A 15,804-nucleotide genomic window follows, 5' to 3' on the forward strand; every position below is an offset into this window, starting at 1 on the left:
TTTGAGTAGTGGACGTTACATTTCAGATGTATTACGACCCGTGGCTCTACCTTTCATTCCATCCTTGCGAAACCCTACATTTCAGCAGGATAATGCACGACCACATGTTGCATGTCCTGTACGGGCCTTTCTGGATACAGAAAATGTTCGACTGCTGCCCTGGCCAGCACATTCTCCCGATTTCTCACCAATTGAAAACGTCTGGTCAATGGTGGCTGAGCAACTGGCTCGTCACAATACGCCAGTCCCTACTCTTGATGAACTGTGGTATCGTGTTGAAGCTGCATGGGCAGCTGTACCTGTACACGCCATCCGAGCTCTGTTTGACTCCATGCTCTGGCGTATCAAAGCCGTTATTATGGCCAGAGGTGGTTGTTCTGGGTACTGATTTCTCAGGATCTATGCACCCAAATTACGTGAAAATGTAATCACATGTCAGTTCTAGTATAATATATTTGTCCAATGAATACTCGTTTATCATCTGCATTTCTTCTTGGTGTTGCAATTATAATGGCCAGTAGTGTAAATGCACCATTTTCAGATGGGGTCCCAAAACTGGATTTCGTAAACTGATTCTCAGTGTCATACCGCTTTTGATTGGTCATGTAAACACTTTAAAATCGATTCTGGAAATCCGCTTCTAGTTATAGTTGCCGATTTTCCAATACCGCAATCGATTTTCGCTACCGTGTAAATGCAACCGGTTTTGAAATTTGTTTGGGCTGTCAAGTTATGCCGTGATTTTAAAAATTTTAGGCTGATATGGACAGAGTGGCTCTTTGTACAGTGAAGGATCAGTAGAAATATTAGACTGAAGCTGTCTACACGTCGTCCAACTGAAGAGAAATAGCGATTTTGCTGGCCAAATCAGGAACTGTTAATAGCTGTTTTCCAGGCGCCATATTTAACTGGGCTAGCAAATCCGCTTCAGACCTTACATGTAAAGACCACAGCGAAAAGCTGTTTCCGAAAATCGCTTTTCGTCTTTCGGAAGGTGTGTCGCGAGTCAATGCAGTGCATGTAGGTTTGCAGTGTGTACGCACTTTCCTCAAGTTAACTCTTTCGACTTTTCCCAACATTCTTGACAGTATTTGTTTTTCCAATTTTAGGAAGCAACGTCGAAGTAAATTTATCCTATAAAATAAAACGTCTTTGTAATTTCTTCCCTTTTTTCATATTTTTCATGGTTACTGGAAAATTCTATAACGCCTGTGTACAAACTACTAAGTTGCGACACTTCTATCGAGCGAATGTGTACATCGCTGGTCGCAGATGTAAATACTAAATAGTAGATTTTGTTTACATGCGTTAGTTGGCGGTGTGACATTGTACGACGAGTTTTACGTACGTGGGGACAATAATGCAAGTATGAAGAAAAAAAACGTAGAAAATAAAGGTAAAAGTAACCAATAGTGCGGAATGAAACACTTCGTTTCAAATAAAATAACTGCCTCAGCGGAAAAATAAATAGAAGCAAATTTCTCTACAAAACTGACAGAAATAGCTTCATTAAGACATTAATGCTTGATTGCTAATAACGCGGAAATAATATAAAATCAGGAAATTCAAACTACCAACTTATTTTGGTCTTTCATGATTATGAGACTGTATATTAATTCACTTGATAGCTACCGGCCACAGAAATCTGTTTTGTTTTCATTTGAGGCGGGGGCTGTAAACGAAGAGACCTGCAATATCACGAAGCATATACACAGGTTACGTGGAGAAGAAACACTCTCCATGTATAACTCATATTGCTCTGCGCGTGCGCGAATCTGGCAGCTTGGGCGCGCCGGAAAAATTTTTCCAGGTAGCATCTGGCTACTTGCTGCTACTGCTCGTACCGCAAACAGCCACGCTTCAAGTAGCCAGAATCAGGAGAAGGCACTGCTCATACGCGAATTCAGCTCTGCGCATGCGCACGAGCCCGCTGGCATCTGCTCAAACGAACCTAGGTTCTATCAAGCGAATGTGTACATCGCTGGTCGCAGATGTAAATACTAAGTACTAGTAGCCAGTAGGTTTTGTTTACATGCTTTCGTTTGTGGTGTGACATTGTATGACGAGTGTTACGTACGTCGAGAGGGTAATACAAGAGTGAAAAAAACGTAGAAAATAAAGGTAATAAATTTCAGATGTGACCTTTTTGCTTTACGATCTAACATTGCACATTCAGCACAGCGGTGTGAAATATTTCGTTACAGACACAATGGTACGAATGGAATCTGTGCAAACTTTACTTGGTCATCAAGGACGGGTATGGAATGTTAGCTGGCATCCCCAAGGATCATTTCTGGCAAGTTGTGGAGAAGATAAAACAATTCGAATCTGGGGTAGAGAAGGCGAAAAATGGATTACTAAAGCAGTTTTAACTGACGGTCATCAAAGGACTATCCGTCAAGTAGCATGGTCTCCTTGTGGAAACTACCTAGCGTCAGCAAGTTTCGACGCTACTGTGGCTATTTGGGATAAAAAATCAGGAGAGTTTGAATGTAATGCAACGTTAGAAGGTCATGAAAACGAAGTAAAAAGTGTTTCCTGGTCAAAATCGGGACAGCTACTTGCAACATGCAGCAGAGATAAAAGCGTATGGGTGTGGGAAGTTGCAGAAGATGATGAGTATGAATGTGCAGCTGTCTTGAATGCACATACGCAAGATGTTAAGAAAGTGTTGTGGCATCCACATCTTGATATATTGGCTTCCGCCAGTTACGATAACACTGTGAAAATTTTTAGGGAAGATCCCGACGACAATGATTGGATTTGTGCAGCTACTTTGAGTTCTCATGAGTCAACTGTTTGGGGTTTGGCTTTTAATCCCACGGGCTCACGACTTGCAACATGTAGTGCTGATCTAACGGTAAAAATATGGAATGAATACCTCCCAGGTAATTCTGAAGGAATTGTGACACCAGGAATGGATGCTGTGTGGAAATGCGTGTGCACATTGTCAGGTTATCATAATCGTACAATTTATGATATTGATTGGTGTGGGACGACAGACCTCATTGTAACAGCGTGTGGTGACGACAATATTAGAATTTTTAAGGAATCTCCTGGTTCTGATAGAAATGCCCCGACTTTCTCTTTATTGCACACATGCTATGGAGCCCACACACAAGATGTTAACAGTGTTTCATGGAATCCTACATTTCCTGGTTTATTAGCATCTGCAAGTGATGATGGAGAAATAAAAATTTGGAACTGCAGTGATTATTAAACAAATGAACAGTTCTGTTAACTCTTGACCTAGACATTCCGTTGCTGCTAATGCACAGTGACAGACAGATGAAACAGTTTGAAGCACATGCATAAATTTCATCATTTCTGTGAAGACAGTAACTGCTAGTACACATATTGTCTCTGTTTCCTTTTTTATGTATATATAATAAAGATTTTGTTTTTTGTTTAGAGTATAAATTTGGAATGAGGTTTTCCCAAATATTTCACTTAGTTAAAAATTAATACTACTTTTATGAACTGACATGAGCTACCACAAGAGTAATTATAATTGGTCTTGGAAGGTGTGCCTCCTGCAGTTGCATTATGACAAGAATAGAGTCAGTGAATGTGTCAGATTCCACCTGTCTGCTTTGACACATATTTGCCTGTTAGTGTAGCAAGCTTTGCAAACAGGTTTGTTCTACACAAAGTATAGCGGTGACATCTTACAGTTGGGATTTAAAGTAGCATTGGTTGTGTTACTTTCTTTCAGATATAGTGTTACGGAGAAATTGGGTTTAATAGAAAATGAAGCTGCATGATAGAGCATTTAGGGAAGACTCAGTATCTAGGGTGGGCATCTACTTGTAACTGGGCCTTCAGTCTGCAACCACTCACCTTCAGGTGTTACCATAAACTTTAAAGGAATCTTCAGCTTGCTAGTACATATGTTCCCCAGTCATACTGTCATCATCAGAGGAAGCCTTAATCATTCCAACGGTCAATTGGGAAAATTACAGTTTTGTAACTGGTGTTTCTGGTAGGACAGCCTATGAAACAACTCTAGACACTTTCTCTGAAATTACTTAGAAGAAATAGCTCACTCATGACAGAATTATATTTAATGATTACAAATGGACTTGACATCTTTGAAAACGACCGTATCAGGACTCATAGCAAAAATGATTATCAAACTACAAAGGGCAACAAAAACAAATTTAGGCCTACATTTGCAGCAAACTAGATAAAGGAGACAGTAGTGTCATATCTCATGGAGGCATTTAGCTCTAGGCAGAAGCATGTAGAGGAACTGTAACTCAGATCTGGACAAATTGTTGGCCACCTGTGAAGAGAGATGTATCTAGCAGGACACTCCATTATGGGAGGTAGTATAGTCTGTGAAAAGAACCTTTTAAATAAACACTGTAATTGATGAACAGTCCAGAGAGCTATAGAAAGATGTTAAATGAGATGCATTTGGTTATCATAAGGACAGTGAATGAACTTCAGAGACTGCCATATAGAATTTTATCAAAAGACATGTAACAAAACCCAATGAAATTCACATGCTAAGGGTGCTGGTGGCATCAAGAGTTACTGGTTTGTCCAGACACTCATGTTGACACAGGAACCTCATTTGAGGGTAGCAAGACAAAAGCAAAATTTTCAAATATTCCTTTGCAAAGGAAGATCCAGGATTACTATTCCGGATTAATTATCATACTATTTAAAAAAATATTTTCAGTGAAGAGCAGCTGAAATAACTAAAATGGAGCAAGGCTCCATGGCTTCAATGGATACTTAATTAGATACTATACTAAACTTGCAGCTGAGTTAAGTCCTCTCTTAACTGTACTAAATTGTATAGCTCTTGGACAGGATCTGTTCCAATGTTTGGAAGTAGGCACAGATTCCTCCTGTCTGCATACAAAACTACCATCTTATTGATATACATCTCTAGTTGAATCTTAAGAGATATTATGAGAGTTCCCGTATAATGAAGTACCTCTTGCAGGATGACCTCTTCCATCCATGTCATCTAACATGAATTCTGAGAGTCATATATCAAAGCAGTCAGGTGGATGCAATTTTCCTTGTCTTCTGAAAAGCATTTGGCCCAGCACCACACCAACACTTACTAATAAAAGTACTATGACATGAGGCATCAAACTAAATTTATTACTGGATTAAGCAGTTTTTGCTAGGAAAGATGAAGTACAAAGTTTTTTATAAAGATTCATTGACAGCTGCAGGAGTTACTTTGAGGTGTGCACTAGGAAAAAGAGTATTGTGTCCATTACTGTTTGTGAAGTACATTTATTTATTCTCAAGTCAGAAACATACAAATACACAGGCTGTTAGTCAAGCCAGGAAACAGAGCAAGTAGACTGGGAAAATACAATATCACAACCAGCCAGAAAATCGCAACCTCCTAGGCATTCATAGTGGTATGAACGATATCATCCTCAGTGGTGGTTGTTGGGCACAGAAGGTGTAGAAATATATGGCTTGTGTCTACTCTTGTCCACATTCACACTATGTGTCGTGAACATCAAAGCCCCATTTCTTCATATCACTGTACAGGCTTCCCATACCAGATATTATTCACATTTGAGAAGAACATAAAAGAATTTCTCCATGTTGATAAAACTGACATTTCTTAAATTATATATATTCATTACTATACATATAATCTTCATTATTATTATTATTGTTTTTTATATTATTCGCTTACCACTCAAATTGTCATATTTACTCACTGAGGAAGTCAGTCTGATATGAGAGAGGGCCTCAAGGTCCTAACCTTGCCATGTGAAGCAAACACACTAATAAATTTCCATGCCAATCAGCTTTCAGATACTGACCTGGAGGACAACAGTACCACATGTTATTTATTTATTGAGATCCTATAAATCTGATACAGTGAGAGATTCGCTTGGCTGTAGGATGTCAGATTATTACAAAAGGGACACACAAAAAACCATCTTGCAAGAGGGGGTATAGGTATAAAATGAAACACACATTAATAGGTATTGACAAAATTACACTTAAAAAAAGTTAAAATAAAGGCAGATCTTAATAGCTACAAAAAAGACATAGTAATGTTAGCAATTGTACCAACTATCATAATGCATAAGAGAACATCAGATTTAATTAAAAGAAAAAAACCAATTAGAGTTAACACATTTGAAATGTTCTTCAACCAAATAAAAGGAATTGTGTATTAGGTAGTGTTTGAGCTGTTGTTTAAATTTGAGAAGCTTGTGGACAAGTGATTTCAGTGTTGGTGAGAGGGCATTGAACACCTTGCAGCTCATGTAATGGACTACTTTTTGTAAAGTACTAAGGGTTTTTAATTCATAATGGAGGTCCATCTTCCTGCTGGAATTGTGAGTATGGTATGAATCATTAGTTTTGTACAGTTGCTCATTTTTACCAATGAAACATAATACGGAGTAGATATAGTGACATGCAGTTGTCAGTATCCCTAATTTTCTATAAAGTTTGTACAAGAATGTTTAGGCTGGACTCTGCTCATTATCCTAATAGCACTATTTTGGGTAAAGAATATTTTTTTGGAAAGTGGCTGATTACCCCAGAAAACTATGCCATACAGCTATAGTGCATGGAAGTAACTAAAATAAGCAGTTTTTGTGGTGTCTCAGTCACAGACAGTGGAAATCATATGAATAGCGAATGTTGCTGAGTTTTTTTGAGAGGTTGTAAAATATGTTCAGACCATTTTAGATTTCTATCAATATGTACATTTAGGAACTTGGATGACTCAACTGGTAGTAAGTCACTATCATTACATTTCAGACCATTTTAGATTTCTATCAATATGTACATTTAGGAACTTGGATGACTCAACTGGTAGTAAGTCACTATCATTACATTTGACACTTAATTGATTCTCCACTTCTTTACTTACTTGAAAGTGAACAAACTGAATCTTGTTATCATTTAGTGATAACCCATTATTTTGAAACCAATTAAGTACTTAATTAAAGACAATATTGGCTGATTCCTCAAGATTGTGGTTGGGAATTTTGTTGATGAGGATGGAGGTGTCATCAGAGAAAAGAATTAAATGAGTTTTAAGGCTAGTACACAAGGGGAGGTCATAGATAAAGATGAGGAAGAGAAGGGGGCGAAGTACAGAGCACTAAGGAACACCACAGCCTTAGAGCCCTAGCTAGATGACACAGAGTACCCCTCAGAGTCATTCAACATGACCATCTGCTTCCTTCAAGTTAGGAAGGATTTAATCCATGAGCCAACTGATCTACATATACTATAATATTCAGTCTTTGTTAAGAGAATTTCATGCTTAACACTATCAAATGCCTTAGAAAGGTCATGGAAGATGAGATAATTTATTATTAAAAGACTCTAAACTTTGATGAGTGAAGTAGAAAATAGCTTGTTCTGTTGATAAACCCTGCTGAGATCCAAACTGGCCACTTGTTAATACCTTATAATGAATGAGGTGGTCAATAAAACTTTTGTGAACCAGTTTTTCAAGAATTTTAGATAAGGCTGTTAAAAAGGAGATAAGTTGGTAGTTGGTAATGTCAGTTTTATCACCTTTTTAAAAGGGCTGTTTGACAATAACATACTTTAATCTCTCAGGAACAATTCTGTGCTGGGTGGATTCATTGAATATATTGCATAGTATTTTACTTATTGGTTTATAAAATTCCTTCAGTAATCTTGAAGAGATACCATCAATGCCAACAGAATTCTGGCTTTTCATCTCTCTAATTAGGCTATAGTCCCAATTTCATATACTGTGTCAAGAGACATTTTAATGCGCTTGGTTTTATAATTAATACCTTTTTGAAGGGGTAACATGGCTTCATCAAAAGAATACGTTTTTCCAGTTTGAGCAGCTGATGCCAGAAAGTGGTTGTTAAAAATGTGTCTAATTATTTCAACATTTTCATATTTGTTTTAATTTCTATGGTATTTTCTGTAGCAGGTATTTTACCTGTTTCCCTCTTTATTATGCCCCACATGGTTTTAATTTTATTATTAGAGACATCAATTTCTGATTTTATAGAAATACTCTTTGCCCTTCTTAGAATTTTTTTAAGGACATAGCAGTAATGTTTTTCCTTTTCTAGACTATATTTGAATTTGAGTGAGGCATACAGATTCCTCGTCCTTCTGCAAGAGGTTTTGATACCCAAAGTTGACAAGTTTTTATTAAAATAGGTTTCACGTTTGAATTTGGCAGTCCTTTTAGGAAAGGCTGATTCGAATAGGCATTTAAATTCAGTTAGAAAAGCATTATCCTTGTCATGTTAGGGTTTCCTTCCATTCTATTCGTATATGGAGCATAGTAAGAATGACTGCTTTAATGTCTCTGTGTGTTCCTTAATTGATCTTATCTTGTCTTTGAAGTTCCCACAGAAACAATAGTGCACTTACAGGGTTGTAGAATATTCCTCACTTAAAAGTTTGTAACAATGCTTTCATTGAATGGTTAGTATTTTTATCTTCAAGCATCTACCAGATCAGGTTCTTCATCATCTCCATGATACTTTCCCACGACTTAACTGAAGTTACGCCTGTTTATGCTGCCTTTCTCTCCCCATAGTTGAGCAATATTTTGAGGTGCGAGACGTAAGTGATTTGTAATTAGTCTCTTTGTAAACTGACTGCATTTTTCCAGTATACTGCCAGTGAACCAAAGTCTGCTATCTTGACACTCCTGCAAGGGAACCTATATGTTCATTACATTTCATATCCCTACAGGCTGTGGTACTCAAATATGTATATGAGTTTACTGATTCCAGTTGTGTCTCTTAGATGTCGTAGGATACTATTTTTCTGCACAGTTTTTCCAAACATCTAAAGCAAGTTGCCAAACTTTGCACCACTTTGAAATTTATGGAAATCTTGATATTTGTGTAGGTAACACTTCTTTGTAGATAGCTGCAGGCTACTATTAATATTGTTTGCCAGGTCATTAATATACAACATAAAAATCAAGGGACCTAAACACTTCTTTGGGGCATGCATGGAGTTACTTCTGCTTGTGTTGATTCTCCATCCTAGATAATATGCTGCATCCCCACCAAGAAATCCTTAATCTAGTCGTGCATTTTGTTTGATATGATCATATTTTGTTAATAAACATACTGGTGCTACCAAGTTAACTGCTGTTTGGAAGATAAAAAAGGGGAGCATGAATTGTGACAGGTTAGACTCGTGGAAGAGCATCACAGAAATGCTATAAACTTGAACTGGCCGATGCTAGAAGGTAGACAGAAACCCACTTAAAATTTTTCTAGAACCAGTATTAAGTAAGGACTATACTATAGCTCCCTACATCTTCCATTATGTTGCAGACAACAATTTAAGAAGTGTGAACTGTCTGATGCTTTTTTAGGTCAGGAGAAAAAAAATTAATATAAAGAACTATTGAATTTGAAAGAATCCATATCTGTAATGACATATGAACTCTGAATAGAAAAATAAAAAGAAAGCAGCCATTAAGGAAATTACAAAACAGTTTAAAAACAAAATGTAACCTTTATCATTAAAATCCTTCTACGTGTATCACTATGTTGGAATTTAAATACTTATACTACTAAAAAAACTGACATGCGGCCATGTTGCAGAAGGCTTCCTGAGAGATAGGTTGTACTTTTTCTGGAGATATGTTTCTGAAGTCATGATGTCATTATGTTGGCAGCTCATGGTCTCGCGGTAGCATTCTCGCTTCCTGAGCGCAGGGTCCCAGGTTTGATTTCCGACGGGGTCAGGGATTTTCACCTGCCTCGAGATGACTGCGTGTTCTTGTGTTATCATCATCGTCATCATCATCATCCCCATTACGGTCGGAGGAAGGCAATGGCAAACCACCTTCACTAGGACCTTGCCCAGTATGGTGGTGCGGGTCTCCCGCATCGTTCCCCTATGCTCTGTCAATGAGTGTGGGACTTCATCATCATCATCAGTGTCATTCTTACAAGCTTTTATTGGCTATAAAATTATACTGATCTATCATGAATATATGGGAGAGGAATCTGCGAGGCCTTTTACATCTACATCTACATCTACATTTATACTCCGCAAGCCACCCAACGGTGTGTGGCGGAGGGCACTTTACGTGCCACTGTCATTATCTCCCTTTCCTGTTCCAGTCGCGTATGGTTCGCGGGAAGAACGACTGTCTGAAAGCCTCTGTGCGCGCTCTAATCTCTCTAATTTTACATTCGTGATCTCCTCGGGAGGTATAAGTAGGGGGAAGCAATATATTCGATACCTCATCCAGAAACGCACCCTCTCGAAACCTGGCGAGCAAGCTACACCGCGATGCAGAGCGCCTCTCTTGCAGAGTCTGCCACTTGAGTTTGTTAAACATCTCCGTAACGCTATCACGGTTACCAAATAACCCTGTGACGAAACGCGCCGCTCTTCTTTGGATCTTCTCTATCTCCTCCGTCAACCCGATCTGGTACGGATCCCACACTGATGAGCAATACTCAAGTATAGGTCGAACGAGTGTTTTGTAAGCCACCTCCTTTGTTGATGGACTACATTTTCTAAGGACTCTCCCAATGAATCTCAACCTGGTACCCGCCTTACCAACAATTAATTTTATATGATCATTCCACTTCAAATCGTTCCGCACGCATACTCCCAGATATTTTACAGAAGTAACTGCTACAAGTGTTTGTTCCGCTATCATATAATCATACAATAAAGGATCCTTCTTTCTATGTATTCGCAATACATTACATTTGTCTATATTAAGGGTCAGTTGCCACTCCCTGCACCAAGTGCCTATCCGCTGCAGATCTTCCTGCATTTCGCTACAATTTTCTAATGCTGCAACTTCTCTGTATACTACAGCATCATCCGCGAAAAGCCGCATGGAACTTCCGACACTATCTACTAGGTCATTTATATATATTGTGAAAAGCAATGGTCCCATAACACTCCCCTGTGGCACGCCAGAGGTTACTTTAATGTCTGTAGACGTCTCTCCGTTGATAACAACATGCTGTGTTCTGTTTGCTAAAAACTCTTCAATCCAGCCACACAGCTGGTCTGATATTCCGTAGGCTCTTACTTTGTTTATCAGGCGACAGTGCGGAACTGTATCGAACGCCTTCCGGAAGTCAAGAAAAATAGCATCTACCTGGGAGCCTGTATCTAATATTTTCTGGGTCTCATGAACAAATAAAGCGAGTTGGGTTTCACACGATCGCTGTTTCCGGAATCCATGTTGATTCCTACATAGTAGATTCTGAGTTTCCAAAAACGACATGATACTCGAGCAAAACACATGTTCTAAAATTCTACAACAGATCGACGTCAGAGATATAGGTCTATAGTTTTGCGCATCTGCTCGACGACCCTTCTTGAAGACTGGGACTACCTGTGCTCTTTTCCAATCATTTGGAACCTTCTGTTCCTCTAGAGACTTGCGGTACACGGCTGTTAGAAGGGGGGCAAGTTCTTTCGCGTACTCTGTGTAGAATCGAATTGGTATCCCGTCAGGTCCAGTGGACTTTCCTCTGTTGAGTGATTCCAGTTGCTTTTCTATTCCTTGGACACTTATTTCAATGTCAGCCATTTTTTCGTTGGTGCGAGGACTTAGAGAAGGAACTGCAGTGCGGTCTTCCACTGTGAAACAGCTTTGGAAAAAGGTGTTTAGTATTTCAGCTTTACGCTTGTCATCCTCTGTTTCAATGCCATCATCATCCCGGAGTGTCTGGACATGATGTTTCGAGCCACTTACTGATTTAACGTAAGACCAGAACTTCCTAGGATTTTCTGTCAAGTCGGTACCTAGTATTTTACTTTCGAATTCACTGAACGCTTCACGCATAGCCCTCCTTACGCTAACTTTGACATCGTTTAGCTTCTGTTTGTCTGAGAGGTTTTGGCTGCGTTTAAACTTGGAGTGAAGCTCTCTTTGCTTTCGCAGTAGTTTCCTAACTTTGTTGTTGTACCACGGTGGGTTTTTCCCGTCCCTCACAGTTTTACTCGGCACGTACCTGTCTAAAACGCATTTTACGATTGCCTTGAACTTTTTCCATAAACACTCAACATTGTCAGTGTCGGAACAGAAATTTTCGTTTTGATCTGTTAGGTAGTCTGAAATCTGCCTTCTATTACTCTTGCTAAACAGATAAACCTTCCTCCCTTTTTTTATATTCCTATTAACTTCCATATTCAGGGATGCTGCAACGGCCTTATGATCACTGATTCCCTGTTCTGCGCTTGCAGAGTCGAAAAGTTCGGGTCTGTTTGTTATCAGTAGGTCCAAGATGTTATCTCCACGAGTCGGTTCTCTGTTTAATTGCTCGAAGTAATTTTCGGATAGTGCACTCAGTATAATGTCACTCGATGCTCTGTCCCTACCACCCGTCCTAAACATCTGAGTGTCCCAGTCTATATCTGGTAAATTGAAATCTCCACCTAAGACCATAACATGCTGAGAAAATTTATGTGAAATGTATTCCAAATTTTCTCTCAGTTGTTCTGCCACTAATGCTGCTGAGTCGGGGGGTCGGTAAAAGGAGCCAACTATTAACTTAGTTCGGTTGTTGAGTGTAACCTCCACCCATAATAATTCACAGGAACTATCCACTTCTACTTCACTACAGGATAAACTACTACTAACAGCGACGAACACTCCACCACCGGTTGCATGCAATCTATCCTTTCTAAACACCGTCTGTGCCTTTGTAAAAATTTCGGCAGAATTTATCTCTGGCTTCAGCCAGCTTTCTGTACCTATAACGATTTCAGCTTCGGTGCTTTCTATCAGCGCTTGAAGTTCCGGTAGCCTGAAGCCTGTTGATAATTGTTAGTCTACTGTGACTCAGCAATAAGCTTCCAGATGTTGTACTGGCACCCATGACATATCGCATAAATGTATAACAAGTGTGTGATCTGGAAATGGCTCTGATTCTGTAGGATGAGTGGAGTAATGAGTCATCGAAATGAAAGAGAAATAATATTGACTCATTCTTATACAGTGTTCTCAGGTTTTGAAACATTAATACTTTCCATACTCAATAAAGTTTTTAATTAGTGTTAACTTGAGTTGAAGAGCAATATTACAACCAGTGAAGCCCAAAAATTCAGAGAACCATAATATTTTATGGTAGAATATTGTCCTAATGAAACGATCACTTATTGTGAATAGGATAAGGTCCTTAGCAACAATATGCCAATATGGTGGTTAAATTTCATTGAAATGATTTTCAGTGCATTCAGTGTATCAGCATCACATTCAATACAACCTGTCTGCACCTTAATGACTTTAGTTTTTAACTGCTTTCATCCAGGCTTTATGGTTGAGTAGTTGATGTGGCTGCTAGTAGCTCAATGTAAGGTTTTCCTGTTTTAGAAATCTGCCATTTCTTCTGTACACAGATATTCTGTATATGACATGCAGAGATACTGAATTATATGAGCAACTTGGCATCTCCAGAGAACAAGAGATTTGTACTAGCAAGCAGTTACTGTTAAAATCAGAACATAATGGGGAAAAATAATTGAGACCTTATGCTAATGATCGTGTAGTCCTATTGTTACAAAGAACAGATGAAAAGATAATATTCGAGAAAAAGATGTTAAAAAGCTCCAAGGAATGACTTTGACATAACACACTTTTATTTGTTGGTTGGCTAGTGGCAAGAAAAGTAAAGTAGTTGTTTGGGGATGGCAAAGTAGAATACCGAAGTTTTGTGAAGTTATCTATTGCAGAGCAGATGTTTTCAGTGAGCTGAGTATGAAAGCAGTAGCAAATAAATAAGTTTACAAAGGAAGATAATTTATTTTATTGAACTGAAAGCTCAAACAAATTCATGGAAAGAAAAGGATTGAAAAAAAAAAAAAAAAAAAAAAAAAAACTGGAAAAGAAAAAGTAAATGAGGCTGATGTGAACAGTGAATAAACAATTTTTACAAGCCTCCCACTGAATTTTTGTTGCTTAGTGAATCTGCAACCAATTATTTAACACATATTGCAGTATATCTAATACCAGGATCGGTTCCTGAAAGATGAGAGATGAGAACTACTGTGTGAATTTCTTAGTTTGCCTTTTTGTTCCTTTTCATAACCTCTGTAACTGCTGCAGTATATAGGGAATATCTGTTCCACAATGTATCATCTACTTTATTCAGTTCATACATTGACTAATGTTCCATAATAAAAGTGTTTGGGAAAATATATGGATCTCACAGATAACTTCATTCACTTTACACTTTCGTAAATGACTAATAGAAAGATCTGCAATTGCACAGGCAGAAAAATAGCAAAACATCTTCATTCCAGGGATTTTTCAGTGATCTGAAAAATCTGCTTCTAGTGTTAAATTTTTAAGGAAAATTGCCACACAATGCAATGTGTTGTTGTTGTGGTCTTCAGTACTGAGACTGGTTTGATGCAGCTCTCCATGCTACCCTATCCTGTGCAAGCTCCTTTATCTCCCAGTACTTACTGCAACCTACATCCTTCTGAATCTGCTTGGTGTATTCATCTCTTGGTCTCCCTCTACGATTTTTACCCTCCACGCTGCCCTCCAATACTAAACTGGTGATCCCTTGATGCCTCAGAACATGTCCTACCAACTGATCTCTTCTTCTAGTCAAGTTGTGCCACAAACTCCTACTGAGCGAGGTGGTGCAGTGGTTAGACACTGGACTCGCATTCGGGAGGACGACGGTTCAATTCTGCGTCCGGCCATCCTGATTTAGGTTTTCCGTGATTTCCCTAAATCACTCCAGGCAAATGCCGGGATGGTTTCTCTGAAAGGGCACGGCCGACTTCCTTCCGAATCCTTTCCTAATTCGATGAGACCGATGACCACGCTGTCTGGTCTCCTTCCCAAAACAACCAACCAACCACAAACTCCTCTTCTCCTCAATCCTATTCAACACCTTCTCATTAGTTATGTGATCTACCCATCTAATCTTCAGCATTCTTCCGTAGCACCACATTTCGAAAGCTTCTGTTCTCTTCTTGTTTAAACTATTTATTGTCCATGTTTCACTTCCATACATGGCTACACTCCATACAAATACTTTCAGAAACGTCTTCCTGACACTTAAATCTATACTCGATGTTAACAAATTTCTCTTCTTCAGAAACGCTTTCCTTGCCATTGCCAGTCTACATTTTATATCCTCTCTACTTCGACCATCATCAGTTATTTTGCTCTCCAAATAGCAAAACTCCTTTACTACTTTAAGTGTCTCATTTCCTAATCTAATACCCTCAGCATCACCCGACTTAATTCGACTACATTCCACTATCTTCGTTTTGCTTTTGTTGATGTTCATCTTATATCCTCCTTTCAAGACACTATCCATTCCATTCAACTGCTCTTCCAAGTCCTTTGCTGTCTCTGACAGAATTACAATGTCATCGGCGAACCTCGAAGTTTTTATTTCTTCTTCATGGATTTTAATAGCTACTCCGAATTTTTCTTTTGTTTCCTTCACTGCTTGCTCAATATACAGATTGAATAACATCGAGGAGAGGCTACAACCCTGTCTCACTCCCTTCCCAACCACTGCTTCCCTTTCATGCCCCTCAACTCTTATAACTGCCATTTGGTTTCTATACAAATTGTAAATAGCCTTTCACTCCCTATATTTTACCCATGCCACCTTTAGAGTTTGAAAGAGAGTATTCCAGTCAACATTGTCAAAAGCTTTCTCTAAGTCTACAAATGCTAGAAACGTAGGTTTGCCTTTCCTTAATCTAACTTCTAAGATAAGTCGTAGGGTCAGTATTGCCTCACATGTTCCAATATTTCTACGGAATCCAAACTGATCTTCCCCTAGGTCAGCTTTCCATTCGTCTGTAAAGAATTCGCGTTAGTAT

The 15,804-nt window shown here is 38.8% G+C and overlaps 1 protein-coding gene across 3 annotated transcripts in view; it reads left to right on the forward strand.

Moving 5' to 3' along the window:
- Window positions 1–1,373: 1,373 nt before the first annotated feature.
- LOC126174050 (probable cytosolic iron-sulfur protein assembly protein Ciao1) overlaps window positions 1,374–15,804 on the forward strand; it is a 90,990-nt gene continuing 76,559 nt past the window's right edge. Inside the window, exons 1-2 of one of the 3 annotated variants that reach the window (XM_049921006.1) lie at window positions 2,017–2,121; window positions 2,205–3,411. In XM_049921006.1, coding sequence (XP_049776963.1) covers window positions 2,210–3,220 — 1,011 coding nt within the window. In that variant the 5' untranslated portion in view covers window positions 2,017–2,121; window positions 2,205–2,209 and the 3' untranslated portion in view covers window positions 3,221–3,411. Of the gene's footprint in view, window positions 1,397–2,016; window positions 2,122–2,204; window positions 3,412–15,804 lie in introns of those variants that run through there. The other 2 variants (XM_049921005.1, XM_049921004.1) reach the window with 2 other exon arrangements.

Source organism: Schistocerca cancellata, chromosome 1, assembly GCF_023864275.1.
Source record: "Schistocerca cancellata isolate TAMUIC-IGC-003103 chromosome 1, iqSchCanc2.1, whole genome shotgun sequence".
NCBI lineage: Eukaryota > Metazoa > Arthropoda > Insecta > Orthoptera > Acrididae > Schistocerca > Schistocerca cancellata.